This window comes from Callithrix jacchus, chromosome 8 (assembly GCF_049354715.1).
Source record: "Callithrix jacchus isolate 240 chromosome 8, calJac240_pri, whole genome shotgun sequence".
NCBI classification, from domain to species: domain Eukaryota; kingdom Metazoa; phylum Chordata; class Mammalia; order Primates; family Cebidae; genus Callithrix; species Callithrix jacchus.
Genome location: NC_133509.1, coordinates 44890582 through 44918545, shown reverse-complemented (window position 1 = coordinate 44918545; position 27964 = coordinate 44890582). Strand labels below are relative to the sequence as shown.

General features: G+C 38.6%; 1 protein-coding gene across 50 annotated transcripts in view; it reads left to right on the top strand.

The window, feature by feature from the left end:
- MGA (MAX dimerization protein MGA) overlaps positions 1-27964 on the top strand; it is a 155337-nt gene that overhangs the window by 68773 nt on the left and 58600 nt on the right. For all 50 annotated transcript variants that reach the window (XR_013521013.1, XR_013521014.1, XM_078334305.1 and 47 more), the window contains 6 exons: positions 13481-14429; positions 15824-15902; positions 16020-16115; positions 23731-23862; positions 24098-24202; positions 26339-27003. Coding sequence is in view for 48 of the 50 variants with exons in the window: in XM_078334291.1 (XP_078190417.1) it covers positions 13481-14429; positions 15824-15902; positions 16020-16115; positions 23731-23862; positions 24098-24202; positions 26339-27003 (2026 nt within the window). In the remaining 2 variants the exon portion in view is untranslated. The remainder of the gene's footprint in view (positions 1-13480; positions 14430-15823; positions 15903-16019; positions 16116-23730; positions 23863-24097; positions 24203-26338; positions 27004-27964) is intronic.

The window sequence follows — 27964 nt, the reverse complement described above, 5'->3', positions numbered from 1 at the left end:
TTGGTATCAGGATGATGTTGGTCTCATAAAATGAGTTAGGGAGGATTCCCTCTTTCTGTATTGTTTTGAATAGTTTCAGAAGTAATGGTACCAGCTCCTCTTTGTACCTCTGGTATAATTCACCTGTGAACCCATCTGGTCCTGGACTTTTTTGGTTGGTTGGCTATTAATTGCTGCCTCAACTTCAGACCTTGTTATTGTTCTATTCAGGGATTCCACTTCTTCCTGGTTTAGTCTTGGGAGGGTGTAAGTGTCCAGGAATTTATCCATTTCTTCTGGATTTACTGGTTTATGTCAATAGAGGTGTGTGTAGTAATCTCAGATGGTAGTTAGTTGTATTTGTGTGGAATTGGTGGTAATAGCTCTTTTTTTTTTTTTTTTGAGGTGGAGTTTCGCTCTTGTTACCCAGGCTGGAGTGCAATGGCGCAATCTCGGCTCACCGCAACCTCCGCCTCCTGGGTTCAGGCAATTCTCCTGCCTCAGCCTCCTGAGTAGCTGGGATTACAGGCACGCGCCACCATGCCCAGCTAATTTTTTGTATCTTTAGTAGAGACGGGGTTTCACCATGTTGACCAGGATGGTCTCGATATCTTGACCTCGTGATCCACCCGCCTTGGCCTCCCAAAGTGCTGGGATTACAGGCTGGAGCCACCGTGCCCAGCCGGTAATAGCTCTTTTATCATTTTTTTATTGCATCTATTAGATTCTTCTCTCTTTTTTATTAGTGTGGCTAGCGGTCTATCTATTTTATTGATCTTTTCAAACAACCAGCTCCTAGATATATTGATTTTTTTTTTGAAGCATTGTGTCTCTATCTCCTTCAGTTCTGCTCTGATCTTACTTATTTCTTCTGCTAGCTTTTGAATTTGTTTGATCTTGCTTCTTTAGTTCTTTTAATTTTGACGTTAGTGTATTGATTTTAGATCTTTCCTTGCTTCTCATGTCTACCCACATTCTTTAATAAAATCTTTAGGTTCATTCATACACACACACACACACACACACACATGCACACAACACACACACATTCATACATATATGTGCACACATTATCTGTTGAAAGTAAATTTTGTGTTTACCTCCTCTGCATACTTCCTTCGGGAGCTCTTTATTTTCCCTTGCCAATCTGATCTGGTTGTTCTCTAGGCACCTCCTACCAAGCTGCCATCTTGGGATCTTCCTTTGCTATCATACTGCTAACTTGGCATTTCCTCTTTTCATGTAGGTTCTTTTTTGTTCATTTGTTTTGAGACAGAGTCTCCCTCTGTCACCCATGCTGGAGTGCAGTGGCACAATTTCAGCTCACTGCAATCTCTGCCATCCGAGTTCAAGCGATTCTCCCGCCTCAGCCTCCTGAATAGCAGGAACTATAGGCTCATGCCTCCACGCCCAGCTAATTTTTGTGTTTTTAGTAGAGACAGGGTTTTACCAGGTTGGCCAGGCTAAACTCCTGACCAAGTGATCCTCCCGCCTCAGCCTCCCAAAGTGCTGGGATAACAAGTGTGAGCCACTGTGCCCAGGCTCATGTAGGTTCTCTTGTGCCCTGTATGTATCTTAAGCTTTCTTTACTGGTTTGTGTTGTTTTTGTTGTTTTGTGAAGTTCATTTCTCATTAGTTTCTTTGTGAAGTATCTATGGACCATAGAATTTTAAGATATATAAGTAAAACTACTTATGATGAAAATAGTTCCCAGCTTCACCTCTGTTTACCCCAAAATTTTTTCCTATATGTTGGGAAATGGCTTTATTCTGCTTCTTACACTTTATAAAATTGTTTCTGTAAAGAGTTCTTTGAAAATGTGTTGTTGCCTCCCAGTTTCCTGTTGAGAAGTTTGATGTCATATTTTGCCCTGGTGATTTGAATGTAACCTTGCATCCTTCTGCTTTCAGAACCTTTTATTGATCCCTCGTATTGTGGAATTTCACAGTTATGAACCTTGGTGTGGTGGTTATCATTGTTGTACTGTGCTTTTTTTTTTTTTTTTTTTAAATTGAGACAGGCTTTTGGTTTGTCACCCAGGCTGGGTTGCAGCAACACAGTCCATGGGTTACTGCAACCTTGGCCTCCTGGTCTCTTCAAGTGATCCTCTCACCTCAGCTTCCTGAGTAGTTTGGTCTGACTATAGGTGTGTGCCACCATGCCTGGCTAATATTTATTTTCATTTTTTGTAGGTAGTGGATTTCACTGTGTTTCCCAGGTTGGTCCCTACCTCTTGGACCCAAGCAATCCTCCTGCCTTTGCCTGCCAAGAGCTCTTTTGTTTTTTTTCTGTACTCTACGTTTCTCTTTTCCAGTGGATACCTTTATTCTATTAAGTTAAGCACTAGTTTTTTTTTAAAGACAGAGTCTCACTTTGTCACCCAGGTGGAGTGCAGTGTCGCGGTCTTGGCTCACTGCAGCCTTGACCTCCTGGGGTCATGATCATCCCACTTCAGCCATATAGGTAGCTGGGACTACAGGCATGAATTGTTTTTTGTATTTTTTGTAGAGACTTTCACCATTTTGCCCAGGCTGGTCTCGAACTCCTGAGCTCAAGCGATTCACCCACCTTGGTCTCCCAAACTGCTGGGGTAACAGGTGTGACCCATTGTGCATGGCCTAAGCATCAGTTTTGTCTTTTAAATCCTCTTTCTTTTTAAAAAACATTAATTTTAAGTTCCCGGATACATGTCTAGGATGTGCAGTTTAGTTACATAGGCCATGCTAAGCACCAGTTTTATGGAAGATATTAACATAAGGGTTCTTCTAATGTGTATCCTTATTGCCTATATATATGTTTATCATAGTATCTGTTAGATTATATCATGTTGTCTACTTCTCTGTCTCCTGCACTGGCCTATAAATTCCTTGAATGTAGATAACAGTGCTTCATTTATTTTGTTAATCTCTGTGCCTAACAAAATGTCTGGCACTACTGCGCACTCAGCAAATGTTTCGTGAATGAGTTTATCAGTGGTATTTAAAACTTTCTTAATGTGTTTTAGAGTGGTTAGTATTGTCACACATTAAAATTTGTTGCATTGATTACATACTGCTAACAAAAAAAAATCCTTTTAATTAACCGATGTTTGTAATTCATTGGTTTTGCCTAGGTGTTCTGTCACCTAATCTATTTGGATAGAAGAGACTTCTTAGAAGAATGAAACTTAACTGTTTGTAAAATTCTCTCACCGAATCAAGATTTCATGCATTATGTATAAAGTTTTATTTGGAAAATAGAAGAAATTCTTTCTGAGAGTATAACTTAGCAAGTTCAGTTTCTCAGGAAATGTGAAAGCAGTTGTTGAATTAGCGGCCAAGATCTATACTCATGAGATTTCCCAGCTACTGCAAACATAATGCAGGTTGTGTGCTAAATGAAAATAAGATAAAATTTTTTTTGATTATGAAAGTTATGTTTTGAAATGTGAAGATACCCAGATAACATAGCAAGTAATTTAAGCATTAATCTTAAATTACTTGATATAGCATGTCATTTATATGTGATATACGTAAGAACGGAGATAATTGGGAAAGGGAAAAGAGTGGGCTTGATGATGGAAATTGATTGGCTTGTGGCTTTTCTATAGTTTTTTTTTTTGGCTTAACCTTTAAAAACAGATAAAGGGAAACTGGATTATGGTAATGGCTAATAACTATACATTTATTAAAAATTATTGAGTTAACACTTATAATGTGGGTGACTTTTATATTATATAACTTATGTAGTAAAGTTGTAAAACAGTTGATAAAAAAATCGCTATTTTCACTAGTTAAGTAAAATATTTGAAAGGGGTAAGTTCTTTTAGTTTTCACATTTAGGTATATGATCTATCTTGAATTATTAATAATTTTTGTACATGCTCTGAAGGATCAAGGTTCATATTTTTCCATACAGATGGCTAGGTGCTCTAGCATCACTTAGTGAAAATATTTTCTCCATTAAATTCCATTGGTGCTTAGGAAAATCAGGTGACTATATGTGTACACGTAGGTTTATTTTGCACTAAATTCCATTTCAGTGATTTATTTGTCCATGTTTTCTATTTTTTTGGCTAATACCATGCTGTCTTTATGATAGTAGATTTATAGTAAGTCTTAGAATCAGGTTATGTAAGCCTTTGAACCCCCCCCGCCATTATTTTGGTTATTCTAGGTTCTTTGTATTTCCACGTAAATTTTGAGTCATTTTGCCAATTTCTATGAAAAAAATCCACTGGAATTGCTTTGAATAATAGATCCATTTGAAAAGACTTGATATCTTGACATCATTGAATCTTCTAATAAACATGGCATAGATCTTTTTTTATTTAGATCTTACTTAATCTCAGCCATAATTTATTCTTTTCAGTTTTTAATTAAACTTATTTCTAGGTGCTTTACAAAATGATCCTTGTAACTGGCATTTGAAATAATTTCCTAATATTCTGATAGTATATAGAAATGCAGTTGATTTTTACCAATTTATAGATTTCTTTAGAAATTTTCTACATGTACAGTGTTACCTGCGAACCATATTAGTTTTACATTTTCTTTCCAATCTTTATGTCTGTTCTCTCTCTTGCTTTATTGCATTGCTTGGATTCCCAGTACTGTGTTGAAAATAAATTTTGAGGCAGGGTGTGGTGGCTCACGCCTGTAATTCCAGCACTTTGGGAGGCTAAGACAGGAGGATAACTTGAACCCAGGAGCTCGAGACCACCTCTGGCAACATAGTGACACCCACCCAGCTCACCCCCATCTCTATAAAAACTTAAAAAATGTTAGCTGGGCATGGTGGTGCACACCTGTAGTCCCAGCTGCTTGAGAGGCTGAGGTGAGAGGATTGCTTGAGTTGAGCCTGGGAGGTTGAGGTTGCATTGAGCTGTGGTTGTGCCACTGCATGGGGGACAAAGGGAGATGCTGTCTTAAAAAAAAAAAAAAAAAATTTTTGGAGTAGTCATTCATGTCTCCTGATCATAAACTCATTCTGTATTTTTTGTTGGATGTTGGGTATAGTTTTTCTACAGTGCTTGTTATCACGTTGAAATACTTTCCAGCTATTCCCCATTATCCTGAATGTTGTTAAGAATGAGTGTTGAATTTCATCAAATGATTTTTCTAAATCCATTGAAATATCATATTTTTCCCCTTTATTTTGTTAATATGGTGAATTAACATTGATTTGGGGGGAGGGGCGATGATGTTATACCATTCTTACATTATTGGGCTAAACATTACCTGGCCACGATGCTATCATCCTTTTTGATGTTACTGGTTTCAGTTTGCTGATATTTTATTGAGGATTTTTGCACCAAATTCATGTGGGATATTTGTTTATAGTTTTATTTCTGATGTGTTGGCACTAGGGTTATGGTTACCACATAAAAACACAATGCAAAGTGTTCTGTTCTCTGTATTTGCTGAGTTTGTGCAAGATTGCTTTTTTTTTTTTCCATTATGTATTTGATAGAATTTATCAGTGAAGCCACAGAGTTTTCTTGTTGGGAGGTTTCAAATCATGACTTCAGCTTATTTTTTTCTATTTTGTTGATTTTTCTCTCATAATTAACTCCTTTGTTCTACTTGTTATTGGTTTAGTTTGCCTTAGATTAGGGGTTGGTGGACTAAGACCCATGGACCATATGTGCCTACCATTGGTTTTTACTTGTCTTGTAAGCTAAGAATTATTTTTGCGTTTTTCAGTGGTTGGGGAAAAAAACAAAAGAATAGTTGTTTGTGATGTGAAAATTAAATAAAGTTCAAATTTTAGTGTCCTAGTTTTTGGAAGACAGTCATGCTCATTTGTTAATGTATTGTCTGTAGGATTTTTTGTGCTAACATGGCAGAGTTGAGTAGTTGCAACGGAGACTTTATGGACTGCAAAGCCTAAAATTTTTTATTGTTTAGCCCTTTACAGAAAAAAAGATTATCAATTCTTGTCTTAGATACTTGATTTTAGACTTTTTCATTTATATATATTTTAAACTGTACGTTTAATTCTTGAGCACTACTTCAGGTACCTTCTACAAATTTGGTATGTTGAGTTGATGTTTGTTACTGATTTGTAGTTTTATTCCATTGTCAAAAAACATATTGCTTAAAACCTTTGGGAATTATCAAGGGTTTGCTTTATTGTCTAGTATGTGATCTGTTTTTGATTGATACTTCATGTATACTTGGAAAAGATATGTGTAATTTACAGTTGTTAGATATAATGTTCTATAGGCTTATCAAGTAAGTTTGATTGGTAGTATTATTCAGTTCTTCTATTTCTCGATTTTTTTTTTAATGTCAGTTACTGAGAAAGTTGGGTTAAAATCTCCCACTATAGTTGTGGATTTGTCTGTTTCTCTTTTCAGTACTGTAAACTTTTGCTTCAAATATTTCGAAGCTATATAATTAGGTACATATACCTTTAGGGTTGTTAATTTTTTATTGGTGAATTAAGCTCTTAAAGATTTTTATTATGTGCCTCTTTATTTCTGATAAAACCTCTTATTTATTTTTTAAAATTAATTAATTTATTTTTTGAGGGGGAGTCTTGCTTTGTCACCTAGGCTGAAGTGCAATGGTGCGATCTTGGCTCATTTCAACCTCTGCCTCCCGGGTTCATGCAATTCTCCTGCCTCAGCCTCTTGGGTAGCTGGCATTACAGGCACACACTGCCATGTCTGGCTGAGTTTTTGTATTTTAGTAGAGATGGAGTTTCACTGTGTTGCCCTTGCTGGTCTCGAACTCCTGACCTCAGGTGATTCACCTGCCTCAGCCTCCTGAAGTGCCGAGAATACAGGTGTTAGCCACCGTACCCAGCCTAAAACTCCTTATTTTAAAATCTACTCTCTTTGATGTTACTGAGCTATGTTGGTTTTCTTCTGATTTGTTTTTGTATTGTTTATTTTTTTTCCTCCTTGTATTTTAATTCTTCCTTGAATTTACATTGTGATTCTTTTAAATAACTTATAGTTGGACTTTTTTCTTTTTCTTTATTTGAGACAGAGTCTTGCTTTGTCACCCAGGCTGGAATGCAGTGGCGCCATCTCTGCTCACTGCAGCCTCTGCCCCCTGAGTTCAAGCTATCAGGTGTCACCATACCTAGCTAATTTTTTTTTTTTTTTTAATATTTAATAGAGACGGGATTTCACCATATTGGTCAGGCTGGTCTCAAAGTCCTGACCTTGCGATCTGCCCACCTTGGGCTCTCAAAGTGCTGGGATTACAGGCCTGAGCCACCATGCCTAGCCCTGGACATGTTTCTTTATTCACTGTTAAAACCTTTGGCTTTTAATCAGACTGTTTTGTTCATTTACATTTAATGCCATTACTTTGGTAGGTGGGTTTTAACCTTGTCACCTTGCTATTTCCTGCTTCTCTTATCTGTTCTTTATCATTCCCTGTTTTTGTGTGGATTGAGCTTTTCAAATTCCATTTATATAAAAATTACCTCTTTGTAATTTTTTAGTGGTTGGATTTGTCTACTCAGGCTGCCATAACAAAATATTATAGATTGGCTGGCTAAGCAACAGAAATTTATTTTTTTTACAGTTCTGGAGGCTAGAAAGTCCAATACCAAAGTTGTGGCAGGGTTTGGTTTCTCATGTCTCATCCTGGCTTACATATAGCTACTTTCTTGATATATCCACACATGGGAATGGCAGGGATGTCTCTCTTTCTTCCCCTTGTTATAAGCCTACCATCCTGTTGGATTAGAGTCCCATCCTTAAAACCTCTTTTAACCGCAATTTTCTCCTAAAGCCCTGTTGGGGCTTCCACATACGAATTTGATGGGGGACTCAGTTCAGTATATAGAAGTGGTTATAGGGATTACAGTGAGCATCCTTAATTTATTAAGTACAATTTGAATAATGAACTGCTAGTGTCTTTATAGTTCATGTCCTTCTATGTGATATAAACCTCTAAACCTTGTTACTTCATTTGCTTAAACAGTCATTAGTCATTTAAATAATATAAGAAAAAGTTTTTTATTTACTTATATATTTATTTTTTATTTTTATTGTTTTTTAAAATTTGTTCCCTGATCTGTGTTTATATTGGTTCATTTTCTTTTTCCTTTTTTTGAGACAGAGTCTCACTCTGTTGCCCAGGCTGGAGTTCAGTGGTGCAGTCTCGGCTCACTGCATGCAACCTCTGCCTCCCAGTTTCAAGTGATTCTCCTGACTCAGCCTCCCAAGTGGCTGAGACTACAGGCATGCGCCATCATGCCCAGCTAATTTTTGTATGAATTAGAAGAGACAGGGTTTTACTATGTTGGTAAGCCTGATACTGAACATCTAGACTCAAGTGAGCCATCCACCTTGACCTCAGCCACCATACCTGGCCCATATTGGTTCATTTTCTGTCAGTCTGAAGAACTTCCTTTAATAGTTTTTTTTTTTTTTTAAAGATGGGGTTTCACCATGATGGCCAGGCTGGTCTTTAACTCCTGACCTCAGGTGATCCACCCACCTCAGCCTCCCAAAGTGCTAGGATTACAGGTGTGAGCCACCACACTGGACTTTAATAGTTATTATTTAAAAACTTTAAATAAATTGAAATATAGTTCACATGTAACAAAATTTACATAAAATTCACCCACCAATTGGGTGAATGAATGGTTTTTAGTATATTCATGGGGTTATACAACCATTACTACAGTGCTGCAGCCAGTTTTAGGACATTCCCAGCACCACCCCAGGAAGAAAACCCATTAAAGTAACTTCCCATTTTTCCTCATCCACTCCCCCACTTCACCCAATCCAGCACAATCACCTGTCTCTGTCTCTGTAGATTTGCTTATTTTGGATATTTAATATAAATGAAGTTATATAACATGTGGTTTTTTGTGCCGAGCTTGTTTTACTTAGCTTGATGTTTCTAAGGTTCATCCAGGTTGTAGCATGTATTTGTACTTTATTTTTATTGTCAAATCATATTTTATTGTGTGGATGTTGCCACATTTTATTTCATTAGTTATGGATGGTAAGGTTTTCAATTTTTGGCTGTTATGAATAATGTTCCTGTGAACATATGTGTACAAGTCTTTGTGGGAACAGTTTGTTTTGTGTTGAAAAGACCATTCTTTCCCCTGTGGAATTATCTTGGTACCTTGGCAGTTGAATTAGTTGACATAAATATGGACATTTATTTCTAGGTCTTAATCCTGTTAGTTGATCTGTATATCTAGTCTTATGTCAATGTCACACTGTTGACTGGGCACAGCGGCTCATGCTTATAATCCCAGCACTTTGGGAGGCTGATGCAGGAGGATAGCTTGAGCCCAGGAGTTTGAGACCAGCCTGGCCAACATGGTAAAAGCCTGTCTACTAAAGACACCCCGTCTCTACAAAATATAAAAATAATAACTGAGTGTGGTGATGTGTGTCTGTAGTCCCAGCTACTCAAGAGGCTAAAGTAGGAGGAGGATCACTTGTGTCCAGGAATTTGAAGGTATACAGCGAGCTATGACTGTGCTATTAGACTTTAGCCTGGGTGACAGAGTGGGACCTTGTCTCCAAACCAAACAAATAGATACACTGTCTTAATTACTATAGCTTTGTAGTAAGGTGAAATCTGGAAGTATGAGTCCTCTGAGAACTTGGTTTCTATTTTTCAAGATTGCTTTGGTTATGTTAGTGGGTCCCTTGCATTTCCATGTGAATTTTAGGGTCCGTTTGTCACTTTCTGAAAAAAAAATCCCACCTTGGTAGAGATTGCATTGAATTTGTAGATCACTTTAGAGATTATTGCTGTTTTACGAAAATGAAATACTTTTTTTCTATAAACAAGGGATGTTTTTCTATTTATTTTGGTCTTTTGTTTCAACAGTGTTTTATAGTTTTCCATGTGCAAGTCTTACTTACACTTCTTTTATTATATTTATTCCTAAATATTTTATTCTTGTTGATGTGATTGTAAAATGGAACTATTTTCTCACTTTTACTTTTGACATTTATTGCTAGTTTGTAGAAAAACAGTTTGTAAGAGTGTGTGTGTGTGTGTGTGTGTGTGTGTGTGTGTTTGTGTGTGTGTGTCTTGGATCCTGGAATCTTGCTAAACTGATGTATTAGTTCTAATAGGTTTTTAGTGGATTTTTTCGTATTTTCTAATATACAAGATTGTTACCTTTGAATAGAGATAGTTATGCTTTTTCCTCAGCAATCTGGATGCCTTTTATTTCTTTTTCTTGCCTAATCATCCTGATAGAATCTCTAGTACAAGTAAGTAGAAGTGGCAAGAACTGGTATCTTTGTCTTATTTGTGAGCTGAGGAGTTAGTATTTTTGTGCAATCTGAATGATCTCAGCTGTCTGAAAATGTCTTCAATTTTAAAGGCTTCTTTTGGTAGGTATAGAACATTAGGTTGGGAGTTTTTCTTTCAACACTTCATGTTGGGTAAAGTATATTGTCTTCTGACTTACGTAGTTTCCAGTGAGTCACTCATCAGTCTGTTGTTCTCCTTGTTATTCCTCCAATGTCTGTTTTTCCCTCTGCTGCTTTCAAGGTTTTTCTCTTCATCTTTCATTTTCAGCAGCCTGATCTTGATGTGCCTTGGTATGACTTTTCTTGTTTTTCTTCTCTTTGTCCCCAGGGTTGCTTGCTGAGCTTCTTGGATCTGTGGGTTAATATCTTTTGCTTTTGCAAGATTTTTGTTCATTTTCTCTTCAAATATTTCTTTATTTTGTTTCTCTCGCCTTTTTGGAAGGGCAGTTACTAGTATGTTAGATCATTTCATGTTGTCCCAGAGATCTCTGACACTGGTTTTTTTTCTTGTTTCTCTGTCCTTCAGTCTAGGTGATTTCAAGTGGCTTCCCACTTTAGTAAATTTCAGCTCACCTCTCGTTTCAGTTGTGTCAGGGGAGTGATGGGTCGGTCTCTTATCCTTGGCAGGACTTTATGACCTAAGCATTGGTAGACTACAAGTTCTCTTGTTGCGAGGCCAGCCTGCCTGCCCTCCCTCCCTCCGTCCTTCCCTTCCTTCCTTCCCTCCTTCCCTCCTTCTTCTTTCTTCCTTCCTTTTTTTTTTTTTTTTTTTTTTTGAGACAGAGTCCCGCTCTGTTGCTGAGGCTGGAGTGTAATGGTGCAATATTGGCTCAGTAGAATGACTGCCAGGTTTAAGCAATTCTCTTACCTTAGCCTCCTGAGTAGCTGGGGTTATAGATGAGTGCCACAACACTCAGCTAATTATTTTGTATTTTTAGTAGAAATAAGGTTTCTCCATGGTGGCCAGCCAGGCTGGTCTTGAACTCCTGACCTTGAGTGATTCTGCCCCCTCCTTGGCCTTCCAAAGTGCTGGGATTACAGGCATGAGCCAATGTGCCCACTAGTCTAGCCTTTCTGCAGCACTGCTGTTTATTCCGCAGAAGTCCTCTGGAGTGGTGGTAATTGGACAACACTGAAGACTAGTTTTCTATTTGAGGTTCTCTAGATTCTGCCCATGCTCAGGCATTAAAAGTTGGTTTCTCTGAGTTTCTGCAAAGATCCTTTGCCTATAGTTGTTTTTTTCTCTCCTTACTGTATCTCCAGGTTATAGCTATATAAACTGTAGCTATCTCTGGTCACCTAGAGAAGTCTGGTCTTTTTATGGAATTCACTTCATTTAGACTTAATTATGTCCAGAGGTCTTCAGTAGCTTTTTAGAAAAATAATTTATGTAGTGTTTTCTCATTGTTATGGCAAAAGTGATGATGTTTTGCGATCGTCCACATTCTAACCGGAAGTGGAAATCTTCCATTGGAGGATTTTCTTTTTTTTCTTTTCCTTTTTTTTTAAAATTTTTTTTTTATTTTTAGACAAAGTCTTGCTCTGTGGCCCACAGGCTGGAGTGCAGTGGCACAATCTCGGCCCACTGCAACCTCTACCTCCCGGGTTCAAGGAATTTTCTTGCCTCAGCCTCTGGAGTAGCTGGGACTACAGACGCGTACCACCAAAGCCTGGCTAATTTTTTTTTTTTTTTTGAGACACAGTCTTGCCATGCTGCCCAAGCTGGAGTGTAGTGGCGCTATCTTGGCTCGCCACAGCTTCCACCTCCCGGGTTCAGGTGATTCTCCTGCGTCAGCCTCCCGAGAAGCTAGGATTACAGGCACATGCCACCGCTCTGAGTTAAGTTTTTGTATATTTAGTAGATACGGGGTTTCACCATGTTGGCCATGCTGGTCTTGAACTGCTGACTTCAGGTAATCTGGCTGCCTCAGCCTCCCAAAGTGCTAGGATTATAGGCATGGGTCATCATGCCCTGCCAATTTTTTTTTTTCTATTTTAGTAGAAATGGGGTTTCACCATGTTGCTTCCTGGGGTGGTCTCAAACTCCTGAGTTCAGGCAGTGTGCTCACCTCACCTCCCAAAGTGCTAGGATTACAGGCTTGAGCCACCATCTCCAGCTTCCATTGGAGGATTTTCAAATAAGGTTAAGATCTTAAGTAGAAACTGTGCAAGGAACAAGTAACTACACATTTATATAGTAGTTGCTAGTGCCTATTTGAGTTTTATAAAATTTTATAAAGACTGACTTTAATTGGGTTAGCAAGTAGTGAAAATGTGCTTCATTAATGATGGATTGGTGTTGAAATGTATTTTATTGGACTGAGACACTAAGGTAATATTTTGTGTGATTGGATCCTATGGAATATGCTGTAGGTTATTGTTTAAAAACGATGAGGTTGAAATGGCTGAGGATAAATTATATCTGGCTTTGAAAAGCATCCCAGATATTTATACTTTTTCCTTTAGTTTCAGAAGCCTTTGAAATGCTTTTGAACAGGCAGATAACGTAAATACAGTTCTATATTTTACGAAGATAAATTTTTGTGTTTTTAGTAGAGATGGGGCTTCACCATGTTGGCCAGGATGGTCTTCATCTCTTCACCTCAGGTGATCCGCCCACCTTGGCTTCCCAAAGTGTTGGGATTATAGGCGTGAGCTGCAGTGTCTGGCCTTAGGTGGAACCTAACCTAATTTTTTATTTCTACCATATTCTCAAGATACATTGGTATAGTTTTTAGGCTTTCAAAGGCTGATTGGAAGGAGGGGGAAACTAGATGTTTATATTGTTTTTGATGAATTATACCCAATATATCTGGGTCATATGCATTTGCCTTCAACTACCCTCTTTTATTTTGAAAGGATTAGTGGTGAATTCTTTATATTGAAAGTGAGGTTTTCCATTTTAAAGTTGAAGAATCGTCTGGCAACATCATGACTATACTAAAAACCAGTAAATTGTATACTCTAAAATGGCTGAGATACATTTTATGTTACGTGAGTTTAATCTCAAACATATAGGAAAAAATCAGCTGGCAGTTTGGAGGCCCTTTCCTGTTTGTTGCAATTCTTAGTTGTGATGGATGTGTGTTTGCTTTACAGTGTTGTTAATCGGCATGTGGATTTTTAGAGTTTTTGAGTGTTTTTGAGGAATGGCTGATGAAATCTGATGTGTTACTTGGACTCCTAACATCTCTTTTTTTTTCCTGAGTCTTGTTTACGGATCGTTTTTTACTTTTTAAATCCCTTTCTCCCCTCTCTCTTCAGTCTTATTGCCAATAATTTTGAAGATGACTCCCATATAACTTCACCATTAGACCAGAATGGAAGCTTCAATGTTGTTATTAAAGAAGAGCCTCTAGATGATTATGACTATGAATTTGGTGAGTGCCCAGAAAGGGTCACTGTGAAACAGGAAGAGACAGATGAAGAGACGGATGTATACTCAAACAGTGATGATGATCCTATACTAGAGAAACAGCTTAAGAGGCACAATAAAGTTGATAACCCAGAAGCTGACCATCTATCTTCTAAATGGCTTCCGAGCAGCCCATCAGGTGTTGCTAAAGCTAAAATGTTCAAATTAGATGCTGGAAAGATGCCAGTGGTCTATCTGGAACCTTGTGCCGTCACCAAAAGCACAGTGAAAATTTCTGAACTGCCTGATAACATGCTTTCCACATCTCGAAAGGATAAATCTTCTATGTTGACAGAATTTGAATATTTACCTACATACATTGAAAATTCCAATGAGACTGCCTTTTGCTTAGGCAAGGAATCAGAAAATGGTCTTAGAAAACATTCACCAGATCTAAGAGTGGTACAAAAATATCCCTTACTGAAAGAACCTCTGTGGAAATATCCTAATATATCTGACAGCATTAGCACAGAAAGAATATTTGACAGTTCAAAGGGTTCAGCTGGGGACTCACTTTCAGGAAAAGAGGAGTTGGGCAGAAAGAGAACAACTATGCTTAAGATTGCAACAGCCCCAAAGGTAGTGAATGCTAATCAGAATGCCTCTCCAAATATACCTGGAAAAAGAGGAAGGCCTCGAAAATTGAAACTCTGTAAGGCAGGAAGACCACCTAAAAACACAGGAAAGTCTTTAATTTCTACAAAGAATACACCTGTAGGCCCTGGCAGTACCTTTCCAGATGTGAAGCCTGATCTGGAAGATGTGGATGGTGTTCTCTTTGTTTCCTTTGAATCAAAGGTAAGATGGTAATTTTCAGGATTCTTTCAAAGACTAACTAGTTACACTGCAATTGTATACTGGCTTATAACTAACTCGATTTATAATCTAGTTTTGTGGCTACAGCTGTTTGTAAGGGTGTAAGAGGGGTGAGGTGGGGAGGGAAGTGTTTCCAAAATGTTTGGTTTAGTTAACAGGCATCACTTAAGATACTTCATTTGAATAGACTTAAAAACATTAAGTCTTGCTTAGCTTTCAGTTCATGATTTATGCATAGATGTGTTTTTAAAATCTTCAGGTCTTAGTGGAATTATCATTATGGATCTTTGAAAGGCCTAAAAATACATGAAACATTTACTAACTCTTTGGCGATATCCCTTTTATTTTACCTACTAGTTTTCCTTTCTTTCTTTCCTTCCTTCCTTCCCTTTTTCCTTCCTTCTCTCTCTTTTCTTTCTTCCTTTCCCTCCCCTTTTCCTCTTTTCCTTCTTTGCCTGGTTTGCTTGCTTTCTTTCTCTTTCTTTTCTTCCCCCCCTCCCTTTTTTCTTTCTCCTTTCCTTTCCTTTTCCTTCCCCTCCCCTCCCCGCCTTTCCTATTATTGTTCTGTTGCTCTTTCTTTCTTCAGATTATTGTTCTGTTGCCCAGGCTGGAGTTCAGTAGTGTGATCTCAGCTCACTGCAGTCTCCATTTCCCTGGTTCAAACCATTCTTGTGTTTCAGCCTCCCATGTACCTGGGATTACAGGCATGTGCCACCACACCCAGCTAATTTTTGTAATTTTAGTAGAGATGGGGTTTCGCCATGTTGGCCAGGCTGGTTTCGAACTTCTGGCCTCCAGCAATCTGCCTGCCTCGGCATCCCAAGCCAATGCACCTGGCCTCCGTTTTCAAAAGTAATAATAGAGTAACATTGGAAAACCAAATATTAATAGTCATCTTAACTCTGCTGTCTTACACATTGACAGTCTGTTTATTGCACTCTGAGTCTTCAACCAGATTATTTCTCTTGAGATTTTTATGGAAGCCTAGTCTTTCTTAATTAACTCTACATATGTTGGATGTCTCATCCATTCTACCTGTTTTTTCCCTCCCTTCTTGTTAGCTGAGTAAGCTATCTGTATATAAACTCTGAGAAATGAACATGCAAATTGGCATACACTTTGAGGTCAGTTAGCTCAGTATGACATATTCACATTTTTTGCTTTCCTTTTTTCCCTTTCTTATTATTAAAGTAATATTAATGTGGAACACTTAGAAAATACCACAAAGTATGAAAAAATTGCTCCTGTTCTGCCAATTTTAGTATCACTGTAAATATGGAGATATTTTCCTCCTGGTGTTTAATTTTTCTTTTTAAATCCTGTTTTACATTTAATTTTTCAGAAGTAATATGAACTATTTTTTTTTTCATGTATAGGAAGCTCTAGACATTCATGCAGTTGATGGGACAACAGAAGAATCTTCTGGTCTTCAGGCATCAACCACAAATGACTCAGGTATTATAAAATAGTATAAAATGAATTGTATTTGTGGTTTGGGCTCCAGTAATGAAGTGTGCAACACTCATTTGTCTGTACAGTAGCTTATTTTATTACTGTTTGTTTTGGGAGTAGGTTGCAGAGCAAGAATTTCCCAGTTGGAAAAGGAGTTGATAGAAGATTTGAAGTCTTTGCGGCATAAGCAGGTGATACATCCTGGTCTTCAAGAAGGTAACAGACAAGTGACCTTTTTTTTGGTTGTCTTTTTTCTCTCTCTCTTCCCTACTCTTTCTCCTCTTTTTCCTCTCTCCTTCTCTTTTCTTTTTCTTTTCTGTTTTTTCTCCTTTCTTTCTAGCCTTGATTTTGTTTCTTTCAGTGCCTTTCAGTTTGCATGTTTTTCTCTTCTCTGTTTCCATAATTCTTCCCTTTCGTTTAAAAACCATGTCTAGGTCTTCTTTATCCTAATATTTTCTGTAAGAAAAAAATGAATCATGGTAAGCAAGCAATATTTTCTTTGTTCATTCTTAAAACCTGGTATTCTCCCCAATTCCTATTTCTCATTTTAATTTGGCTGCTTTTGTTTATGTGTTTGTTTTTATAATTTTGGAGAATCTTGCTTGTCCTTTAGTAATGTGTTTAGATGTGTAAATAGAAGAATACTTTTCTCTCTCATGTTTTGGCTGCAAACATCTATTTTATATATTTGATGTACCAGTGGGAAGTTAGTTTAAAATTTTCACGATACTTTTTAAAAATTTTATTTTACTTTAAGTTCTGGGATACATGTGCAGAATTTGCAGGTTTATTACATGAGTACACATGTGCCATGGTGGTTTGCTGCACCTGTCAACCCATCATCTAGGTTTTAAGCCCCACGTGCATTAGTTATTTGTCCTAATTCTCTCCCTCCCCTTGCCTCCTACCCCCTGACAGGGTTTGTTGTGTGATGTGTGATGTTCCTCTCCTTGTGTCCATGTGTTCTCATTGTTCAACTCCCACTATGAGTGAGAACATGCGGCATTTGATTGTCTGTTCCTGTGTTAATTTGCTGAGAAGGATGGGTTCCAGTTTCATCCATGTTTCTGCAGAGGACATGAACTCAGTCTTTTTTATGGCTGCAGTTTTCATTATTATATTTATTTTATTGTAATGCATTATCTTGGCCTTGATGATGTTGCTTAATCTTTAAAAAAACATATCTACTGTGGTTAACATCATGATCACTACTGATTTTCCTGTTTTGCGATATAATTTTAGGCTGTGGCCTAATTTTTAGTTTCTTATAATTATATTTGATTTTAGATATGCATATTGGAGTAGTTTTTTGAGTTTTTGACACTAATTTTCAGAAAACTGTCTAGCTTGCTTAAACTATATAGTAGTTCATTTACCTGAGAGTCTAAACATTACAAGCTATCAAAGAATGACTAGACACTAATCATTCAGTTTCTAAATAAAATGGTTATACTTGGGAGTTTTGTTTTGTTTTGTTTTTTATTTTTTTTTGAAATGGAGTCTCACTTAGCTGCCCAGGCTAGAGTGCAATCTTGGCCCACTGCAACCTCTACCTCTCAGGTTCAAACAGTTCTCCTGCCTCAGCTTCCTGAGTAGCTGGGATTACAGGCCTGTGCCACCATGCCCAGGTACTTTCTGTATTTTTAGTAGAGATGGGGTTTCACCATGTTGGTCAGGCTGGTCTCAAACTCCTGACCTCGTGATCCACCCTCCTTGGCCTCCCAGAGTGCTGGGATTACAAGCATGAACCACTGCGCCTGGCCATAGTTTTGTTCTTTAAAAACAAATCTGTAATCTGTGTGGTACTTCAATGTGTGAGGTAGAGTCCTGTTTTGGACTTTTTTTCCTCTATTTTATTTTGGCATATTTTTCTCTCCAACGTTTGTTTCCTTTAAAAAGCTATACTTGGGCTGGGCACCGTGGCTCATGCCTGCAATCCCAGCAATGGCATGGTAGTTTACGCCTGTAATCCCAGCACTTTGGAAGGCTGAGGCAGGTGGATCACTTGAGGCCAGGAGTTTGAGACCAGCCTGACCAATGTGGTGAAACCCTGTCTCTACTAAAAATACAAAAAATTAGCCAGGCATGGTGGTGCACCCCTGTAGTCGCAGCTACTTGGAAGGTTGAGGCAGTAGAATTGCTTGAACCCGGGAGGTAGATGTTGCATTGAGCTGAGATTGTGCCACTGCACCCTAGCCTGGGTGACACAGCAAGACTTTGTCTCAAAAAAACAAACAAATGAAAACTACAACAATAAAAAACTGGATATAAACAGTTTCTAAAGAATGAAGTTAGTTTGAAATATTTGTAGTAACTGGCTGATGCCAATCCCAGGTCTCTGTAGGTAATGAAAGTATTCTAGGTTCATCTCTAAAATTTGATTCTTGAAGTAATTTGTTAAATTTCAACTTCATAATGTCATATTTTCTTTGCTCTGCTATTAACTATAATTTCATTACTCTTTAGAAAATAGCACTTAAACACTTTTGAGCTGAAAACCCTTGAAAAACTAGAAAAGCTTTTTGAGTTTGCTTTTGTTTTCTTGGAGATGGAGTCTCGCTCTGTTGTTCATGGTGGAGAGCAGTGGTGTGATCTTGGCTCACTGGGTTCAGGCAATTCTCCTGTCTCAGCTTCCTGAGTAGCTGGGACTACAGGTGTGTGCCATCGCACCCAGCTAAGTTTTTGCATTTTTAGTAGAGATGGGGTTTCACCATTTTTAGCCAGGATGGTCTCAATCTCCTAACCTCGTGATCCTCACAAAGTGCTAAGATTACAGGTGTGAGCCACTGCATCTGGCCTGAGTTTGCTTTAAAATTGGGAAAGCCATGTCGATTAAGCCTGGGAAATTGTTTTTATTGTTGTTGGTAGTTTTGCTTAAAAATAAAATAAGATTCTTAATTTTTCTTTCCATAGTACTATATTTTTCTGTTTGCTATGCTACCTTTACTGTATCTACATTGGTCTGCTTTTTAAGTCTATTAGTTTATCTGAAGTTATCATCTGTCTTTGCATTTTATTTTATTTATTTATTTTTTTGAGGCGGAGTTTTGCTCTTGTTACCCAGGCTGGGGTGCAATGGCACAATCTTGGCTCACTGCAACCTCTGCCTCCTGGGTTCAAGCAATTCTCCTGCCTCAGCCTCCCGGATAGCTGGGACTACAGGTGCGCACCACCATGCCCAGCTAATTTTTGTATTTTTAGTAGAGATGGTGTTTCACCATGTTGACCAGGATGGTCTCGATCTCTTGACCTCGTGATCCACCCTCCTCGGCCTCCCAAAGTGCTGGGATTATAGGCGTGAGCCACCGTGCCCAGCCTTGTCTTTGCATTTTAAATGTTTGTTTAAAATATTTCTTCTTCATTGCTACCAAGTCAATTATTGTCAGTTTTTAAAGTAAGCTTTATATTTTAGAAGAGTTTTAGATTTATGGAAAAATGAGGAATACAGTATAGAGAATTCCTGTTTTTCTTTCCCACTTCGAATTCTCAGCATCCATAATTTTTCCTGTTAATCTCTAACATTAGATTGGTACATTTGTTTCAGTTAGGGAACCAGTACTGATACATTATTATTTAAAGTTCATACTTTATTTGGATTTCCTTAGTTTTTACCCATTGTCCTTTTTTTTGCATCTAGGGTTCCCTTCAGGATGCCACAATACTTTTATTCGTGATGTCTCCTTAGAATCTTTCTGGTTGTGACAGTTTCTCAGATTTTGTGTGATGACCTTGACAGTTTTGAAGAGTCAGGTATTATAGATATCTCTCAGTTGAGACTTACCATCCCATAATGTCAAGGAAACATATATTCAGCATGATTGATTTATCACTATTGATGTTGACTTTGATCACCTGGTTGAGATATTGTCAGTTTCTTCACTGTGAAGTTAACCTCCCTGCCCCTGCTTCTCTCCATACTGTACTCTTTGGAAGGAAGATATTATACTTAGCTCACAATGTGTGAGAAGTTACATTGTACCTCCTTGAGTGTAGCCTATCTGTGTAAGTTATTTGGAGTTATTTTGCACCAGAGATTTGCCTACTCTTCATTTAAAAAAATTTACTTTTCAGGTGAAACCCTGTCTTACTAAAAGTACAAAATTAGCTGGGTGTGGTGGCGTGTGCCTGTAATTCCAGCTACTCGGGAGACTGAGGCAGGAGAATCTCTCCTGGGAGGTAGAGATTGAAGTGAGCGGAGATCTTACCACTGCTCTCCAGCCTAGGCAACAGAGCAAGACTCCATCTCAAAAAGAAAAAAAAAATTGCTTATCAGTGTGGACTCTTGTCAGTTTTAATGTTTTTTTGTTTTGTTTTGTTTTATTTTTTGGTTTTCGTTTTTGAGTCAGGGTCTTGCTTTGTCACCCAGCCTAGGCTGTAGTGCAGTGAGGTAAACATGGCTCACTGCAGCCTTAACCTCCTGAGCCCCAGTGATCCCATGTCGGCCCCCCAAGTAGCTGGGACTACAAGCACATGCCATCACACCTGGCTATTTTTTTTTTTTTTGTAGAGATGGGGTTTTGCCATGTTGCCCAGGCTGGTCTCGAACTCAAGAGATCTGCTTGCCTTGGCCTCTGAAGTGCTGGGATTCTAGGCGTGAGCCATTATGTCTGGTCAGTTTTAATATTGATTTACTTTGTGAGTAATGACAATATTTCAAGAACTCTTCCCCTCTTTTTAAAAAATTATTTATTAAAATTGTTTTATTTTTCCTTAAAATATATTTTTTAAAGAGATGGGGTCTCGCAATTTTGCCTGGGCTGGTCTCAAACTCCTGGCTTCAGTCTCTCCTCCCAAGTAGCTGGAATTACAAGTTTGAGCCATGGTGCCCTGCAGTTAAAAAAAAAATTCTGAATGTTGTACTAAATAAGTGCTTAGCTGGAGTTTTCCTTATAGTATATGCTTTCCTGTGCTATGTTTATGACTTACATAGGTATTCATAGAACTATAAACATCTTGAGTGTACTTTTGCATTTTAGTGGGTTTAGCTAGCAATAGGCATTTTTCGCCATATCTTTTCTTGGCTGAATCTGCCTTTGCTTAAATCTAAAGGTTATCTCTTTCAGCTTTATCTTTATGAGTCTTTTTGTAATTTTGAAACCTCCGCCTCCCGGGTATTTGGGAGGCTGAGGCAGGAGAGTAACTTGAACCCTCTGTTGCCCAGGGTGGAGTGCAGTGGTGGGATCACAGCTCACTGCAAACTCTGTCTCCCAGGTTCAAGTGATTCTTCTGAGTCAACCTCCTGAGTAGCTGGGAGTACACGCCTGGCTAATTTTTGTATTTTTAGTAGAGATGGAGCTTCACCATGTTGGCCAGGCTGGTCTTGAACTCCTTACCTGAGGTGATCTACCCACCTCAGCCTCCCAAAGTGGCAGGGTTACAGGCATGAGCCACTGTGCCCGGCCTCAGATTTCTTTTTGTTTACCTCTCATAAGGACTTATTTACCCTATGCTAACTATTAAAAGTCAGTTGGGGAAACATAACACTAAAGCTGCTGCTCCTTTTTTTTTTTTTTTTTTTTTTTTTTTAATTCAAGACCACATCTTGCTTTTTTGCCTAGGCTGGAGTGCAGTAGCACAAAAATCATGGCTCACTGCACCCTCAACCTTCTGGGTTGAAGCAGTCCTCCTGCCTCAGTCTTCTGAGTAGCTGGGATCACAGCCATGTGCAATTACACCCAGCTAATTTCTGAATTTTTTTGTACAGATGGAGTCTCACTCTGTTGCCCAGACTAGCCTTGAACTTCTGGATGCAAGCAGTCCTTCTGCTTTGGTCTTCCAAAGTGGTGGGATTATAGGTGTGAGTCATCAAGCCCCAGCCTGAGAAATTTCTTTTACCTCTCTGAGACCATCTGCTTTACAGAGAAAGTATAGTAAATTCTCAAAGCATACAACTGTGTGTGGTGAATTGGTTTTCTTTTACTGTCGAGAAAACTAAGGAGAAGTTTAGCCCACGTCATACAATGAAAAAGTATTAAAGACAAGATTAGAAACCATTGTTTTGACTCATAATCCTATATTTCCCACAGTTGACTGGGAACATGAGGATAGAATGTTTTATTTGATATTTTAATTATATTGTGTGATCAACAAAATAAATATGTAATACAATAAAAATATGTTAAAGAATTGGAATTCAAACTAAAACAAAATCTTTTCTTTTTTTGAGATGGAGTTTCACTCCTGTTGCCCAGGGTAGTGTGCAATGGCGCGATCTTGGCTCACCGCAAACCTCCGCCTCCCGAGTTCAAGCGATTCTCCTGCTGCAACCTCCTGAGTAGCTGGGATTACAGGCATGCCCCTACATGCCCAGCTAATTTTTTATTTTTAGTAGAGACAGATTTCTCCATGTTGGTCAGGCTGGTCTCGAACTCCTGACCTCAGGTGAGGAACCTTCGCCTCCCAAAGTGTTGGGATTACAGACATCAGCCACTGCGCCCAGCCTTTTTTTTTTTGAACTCTTGGTCACAAGTGGTCTTCCTGCCTCAGTCTACCAAGTAGTTGGGACTACAGGTGCATGCCACAGTGCCTGACTTGCCATCTTTTGTTCAGATAGATTTTATGTAGAGTGTACAATGTGGTTCATAATCTACCTAATGTCTTTATGTGTTAGAGAACCAGCACTATGTGAGCTTTTTATTGAGAACTTATACCTGTGCCTTTTAATGGCTTTACTGTGATACTTAACATTTTGCTTTTTTTTTTTTTTTTTTTTTTTTTGAGAGATGGAGTCTTTGTCACCCAGGCTGTAGTGCAGTGGTATGATATTGGCCCGTTGCAATCCCAGGTTCAAGTGTTTCTCCTGCCTCAGCCTCCCAAGTAGCTACAGGCACATGTCACCACACCTAGCTAATTTTTGTATTTTTAGTAGAGATGGGGTTTCACCATGTTGGCCATCTGTTCTCAAAGTCCTGACCTCAAGTGATCTGTTCGCCTCAGCCTTCCAAAGTGCTGGGATAACAAATGTGAGCCACCGGGTCCGGCTGATACTTAACACTTTCACTTTGAACTTTTTCGGCCTCAGTTTTATTAAACTTTAAGTTAAATAACTTCCCAAAAGATTGCCTCTTAACATATAAATAAGGAAGTCGTAATATTTTTAGGCTTGATTAACCATAAATGTCAATAATAACTAGAGAACCAGTAGCCATAATTAGGCCAGCAGCTTAGTCTATGGCAAGTTCGTATTAATGGCCTTAGAAAGTCTCTGGGCCACAAAGAGTTAAAGCACAAAAGATCTGAATTTTGCTAATTTTAAATTAGTTATCTTAATAAATTACCACAAACCTAGCAACTTAAAATGATATGTTTACTGTTACGGTTTCTGTGTGTCAGCAGTCTGGGTATTGCTTAGTTGGGTACTTTGCTTAGGGTCTCATCAAGGCTACAGTTAAAATACTGGCCAGGCCTGGTTTCTCAAAGACTTGGTTAGAGAGGGATCTGCTTCCAGTTTCCCTTAGCTTGTTGGCAAAATTTATTTCATTGCAGCTCCAACAAGATGGATAACTTGTGTTATCACATGCACATTGTCATGCCTGTCCTATTTCCCTTGCCACATTCTGTTGGTTAGAAACAAATTAGAGGCCTTGCCTATCATACTCAGCAGGGTGAGGGGGGTTATACAAATGTGTCATACCAGATGGCATGGATCATGGGGACACCTTAAGGTGAATCTATAACTGTTTGTTTTTTTCATTGTTTTTGCTCTTCACTGTCTCCTTTGTCTCTCTTGACTTTACCCCTCACCATCTCCCAGGCACAAGTTAAAAAAAAGAAGGGAGATAATATAATTTATGGCTGATCCATGGGAATATGATTTCCTTTTTTCTTGTAGTGGGCTTAAAATTGAATTCAGTGGATCCAACAATGAGCATTGATCTTAAATACTTGGGAGTACAGTTACCTTTGGCTCCAGCCACTAGCTTTCCATTTTGGAACCTTACAGGAACCAACCCTGCCTCTCCTGGTGAGTATGTAACATTTGCAATGTCAAACACTGTTTTTCTTGAAGTTTACATTATTTGCAGTGTAAGTAAAAAGCTACTTTATTGGTGATATTTAAGATAGGTCTAAGATATTTTGTTGTTAAAATTTGGATAAGTGATTTATATACTTACTAAATTGAAGTTTTATTCATTAATTAGGTCCATAATATTGGCCTGCTAGAAGTTTGGTCATTTCTTTGACTTTTTCTTTTATAGATGCGGGATTTCCCTTTGTTTCTAGGACAGGGAAAACCAATGATTTCACTAAGATCAAGGGATGGAGGGGAAAATTTCATAGTGCTTCTGCATCTAGGAATGAAGGTAATTAGTTTTTAAAAATTCTGTAAGTGTTCTGAAACACGTAGCCAACAACCTTTTGTTAAAAGTAAGTCTTGATTATTTTTCTTCATCCTTTCTCTCCATGATTTAAAATGAACTGAAAATACTTGTCTTTTGCTGTTTTCTGTCTGCTACCCACTTTCCTATAGTTACAACCCTGAGGTTCATTTGGGCTTAAATAGTTGCTGCAGCCTTTTTAACAGCATTTCTGTTATTTCTATTTCTGCAGTTACAGAAAACATCATTCTCAAGCATTAGTTTAGAACTGTATACTTCAGAGTTGTATAGTGATTCCCGATAATCTTATACTTCAAAGTAAACTTCTAATCCAAGCATTTTGACTGTGTCCTTCTTGATCTTCTTTCTTAGTGTTTTTCCTTGTTCACTGAGTTTGTTTGCAATTTATACTCTTAACTAGATAAATATGCCAGTTGTCCAAAGTAGTTTTTCTCACCTTTGAATCTTTTCACTATATATATAACAATGTAATCCATGTCTTTGTACTTAATTTTTTTGTTTCTTAAAAACTAAATTTTATGGCTGGGCATAATGACTTACGCCTGTAGTCCCAGCACTTTGGGAGGCCGAAGTGAGTGGATTGCCTGAGCTCAGGAACTCGAGACCAACCTGGGCAACATGGTCAAAACTCCTCTCTACAAAAATTGCAAAACAACCAGATGTGGTGGTGCATTCCTGTAGTCCCAGCTACTTGTGGGTGAGGTGGGAGGATAACTTGAACCCAGGAGGTAGAGGCTACAGTGGGCTGAGATCACACCACTGTACCCCAGCCTGGGTGATGACAGAGCGAGACCCTGTCTCAAAAAAAAAAAAAAAAAAAAAACCAGCTAAATTTTATATCCCTCTTTTTGTGGTCTTTTTTCTTCTCTAGTGTTTTATGCCACACTGCAGGCATTCTAATCTCTCTTGCTCTTTTAAAGACAGGATCTTACTCCATTGTCCAGGTTGGAGTGCAGTGGTCCAATCTCAGCTCATTGCAGCCTTGACCTCTTGGCTCAAGTGATCTTCCCTGCTCAGCCTCCAGAGTAGCTGTGACCATAGGCATGTGCCTTCATGCCTGGCTAATTTTTTGTAGAGATGGGATTTGCCATGTTGCCCAGGCTGGTCTTGAATTCTTGAGCTCAAGTGATCACCTGTTCTGGCCTCCCAAAGTGCCAGGATTACAGGCATGAGCCACTGTGCCCAGCCTCAATCCTTTTTTTTTTTTTTTTTTTTGGAGACAGAGTCTTGCTCTGTCACCCAGGCTGGAGTGCAGTGGTGTGATCTCCACTCACTGCTGCAACCTCTGCTTCCCGGGTTCAAGTGATTCTCCTGCCTCAGCCTCCCAAGTATCTGGGATTACAGGCGCCTGCCACCACACCCAGCTAATTTTTTGTATTTTTACTCGAGATGGGGTTTAACCATTTTGGCCAGGCTGGTCTTAAACTCTTGACCTTGTGATCCACCTGCCTCGGCCTCCCAAAGTGCTGGGATTACAGGCATGAGCCACGGTGCCTGGCCAATCTCTTAAAAAATCTTTTGGCCTTCTGTTGAGGCATGCTTTAATTCTTTTTTTTCCCCTGTTACATTTTTACTTATCTTTGGTCTCTTTAATTAGGTCAAAGATTGTCAAAGGTTGAATATTCTTAGGTTAATTACGTTGTTAGGACTTTGTAAAAATTAATGCCTCAATAAGTGATGTAATGTGATAATTTTAGGGCAAGACATAATTTTAGAGAATGGATTTTAATGTGATTAGTGCCCAAGACTAGAGAATAGATTTTAATGTCATTAGTATCTGAGACTCATTCTCTTCACTTGGTTTTATTTTTTTTTCTTTCTGAGGAAGGATAGTTTATTTATTAATGAATTTATTTTTAAAAAAATATTTTTTTATAGACAGGGCCTTGCTGTGTTGCTTAGGCTGGTCTTGAACTCCTGGCCTTAAGTGATGGCCAAAGGGCTGGGATTATAGATTTGAGTCACTGTGGCAAGCTAAGGGATAGTATAGAAGATTCAGTAGCTTGTAGCTCAGGATTCTTGGCCTTTTTTAGTGTTTTTGTGGAGATTCACAAATCTGTCCTAGATTTATTTAAGCATTTTGTGTTTTCTTGTTTCTAGGCGGAAATTCAGAAAGTTCACTGAAAAATCGTTCTGCTTTCTGTAGTGATAAGCTAGATGAATACTTGGAAAATGAAGGCAAGCTGATGGAAACAAGTATGGGTTTCTCTTCTAATGCTCCCACATCTCCTGTGGTGTACCAGCTTCCCACTAAGAGTACCAGCTATGTACGAACACTTGATAGTGTACTAAAGAAGCAATCTACTATTTCCCCTTCTACCTCTTACTCTTTGAAACCTCATTCTGTAGCACCTGCCTCTCGAAAGGCAAAGTCTCAAAATAGACAGGCAACTTTCAGTGGCCGAACAAAATCATCTTATAAATCCATTTTACCGTACCCTGTTTCACCAAAGCAGAAATACTCTCATATGATTCTAGGAGATAAGGTTACCAAGAATTCTTCAGGCACCATCTCAGAAAATCAGGCGAACAACTTTGTTGTGCCAACTTTAGATGAAAATACATTTCCAAAACAGATTAGTTTGCGGCAGGCACAGCAGCAGCAGCAGCAGCAACAGCAACAAGGAAGTCGCCCTCCAGGCTTATCTAAATCTCAGGTGAAGCTAATGGACCTGGAAGACTGTGCACTTTGGGAAGGAAAACCAAGGACATATATCACAGAAGAGCGAGCAGATGTATCCTTAACAACTCTACTTACAGCCCAAGTAAGTAGCTCCTGTTTTCTGGAGGCATATTAGTATTTGGCTAGAAAAAGAGTGAGGTTAGTGAGGGGAAATGGGAATGGGACTTTTTGGTAGGGTGATCAGCCAATTTTTAGCATTTAGAACCTTTGTGAGAACGAAAGCGATGTCTTCCCCATTTATTGTTCTTTACCCACTAGACGCTCAGATGTAGATTCCCCGCCAGCAGAGGGAGACAGTACAATTGCACTTTTGAATGACATCTCTTTCCTGTATAAAGGCAGCTGACCATTCTCAAAATCTCTAATTTCATTCTCCAACATATGGGAAAGTACATTTGCTGATCTTGTTAACACAACTTTGAAAATTGTGCTTTTATTATTTTTTTGAGATGGAGTCTCGCTCTGTTGCCCAGGCTACAGTGCAGTGGCAGGATGTCAGCTGACTGCAACCTTCACCTCCCAGGTTCAAGTAGTTCTCCTGCCTCAGCCTCCCAAGTAGCTGGGATTGTAGGCACATGTCACTGCACCTGGCTAATTTTTGTATTTTTAGTGAAGACGGGGTTTCGCCACATTAGCTAGACTGATCCCGGACTCCTGACCTCAGGTGGTCCACCTGCCTTGGCTTCCCAAAGTGATGGAACTACAGGCTTGAGTCATCACACCTGGCCTGAAAATTATGCTTTTAAAATATACTAAATCCCAGGAAATTCAAAATTAAAAACCTGTGGAGAAAAGCCTTTTGTCTTTTGTGAAATTTTGTATTAATAATTTTTCACTTATTTTATTTTTATATTTAAAGAATTTTATGGCAAGGGATGTAGGAAGGAATTTTTGATCAATTGATTGATATATCTATCTTAGCAGCCTCTGAAGCATGTGAAATGATACCACAGCATGTTTATTTATTTGTTTATTATTTTTGAGACAAAGTCTCACTCTTGTTGCCCAGGCTCACTGTGATCACAGCTCACTTCAATCTTCCC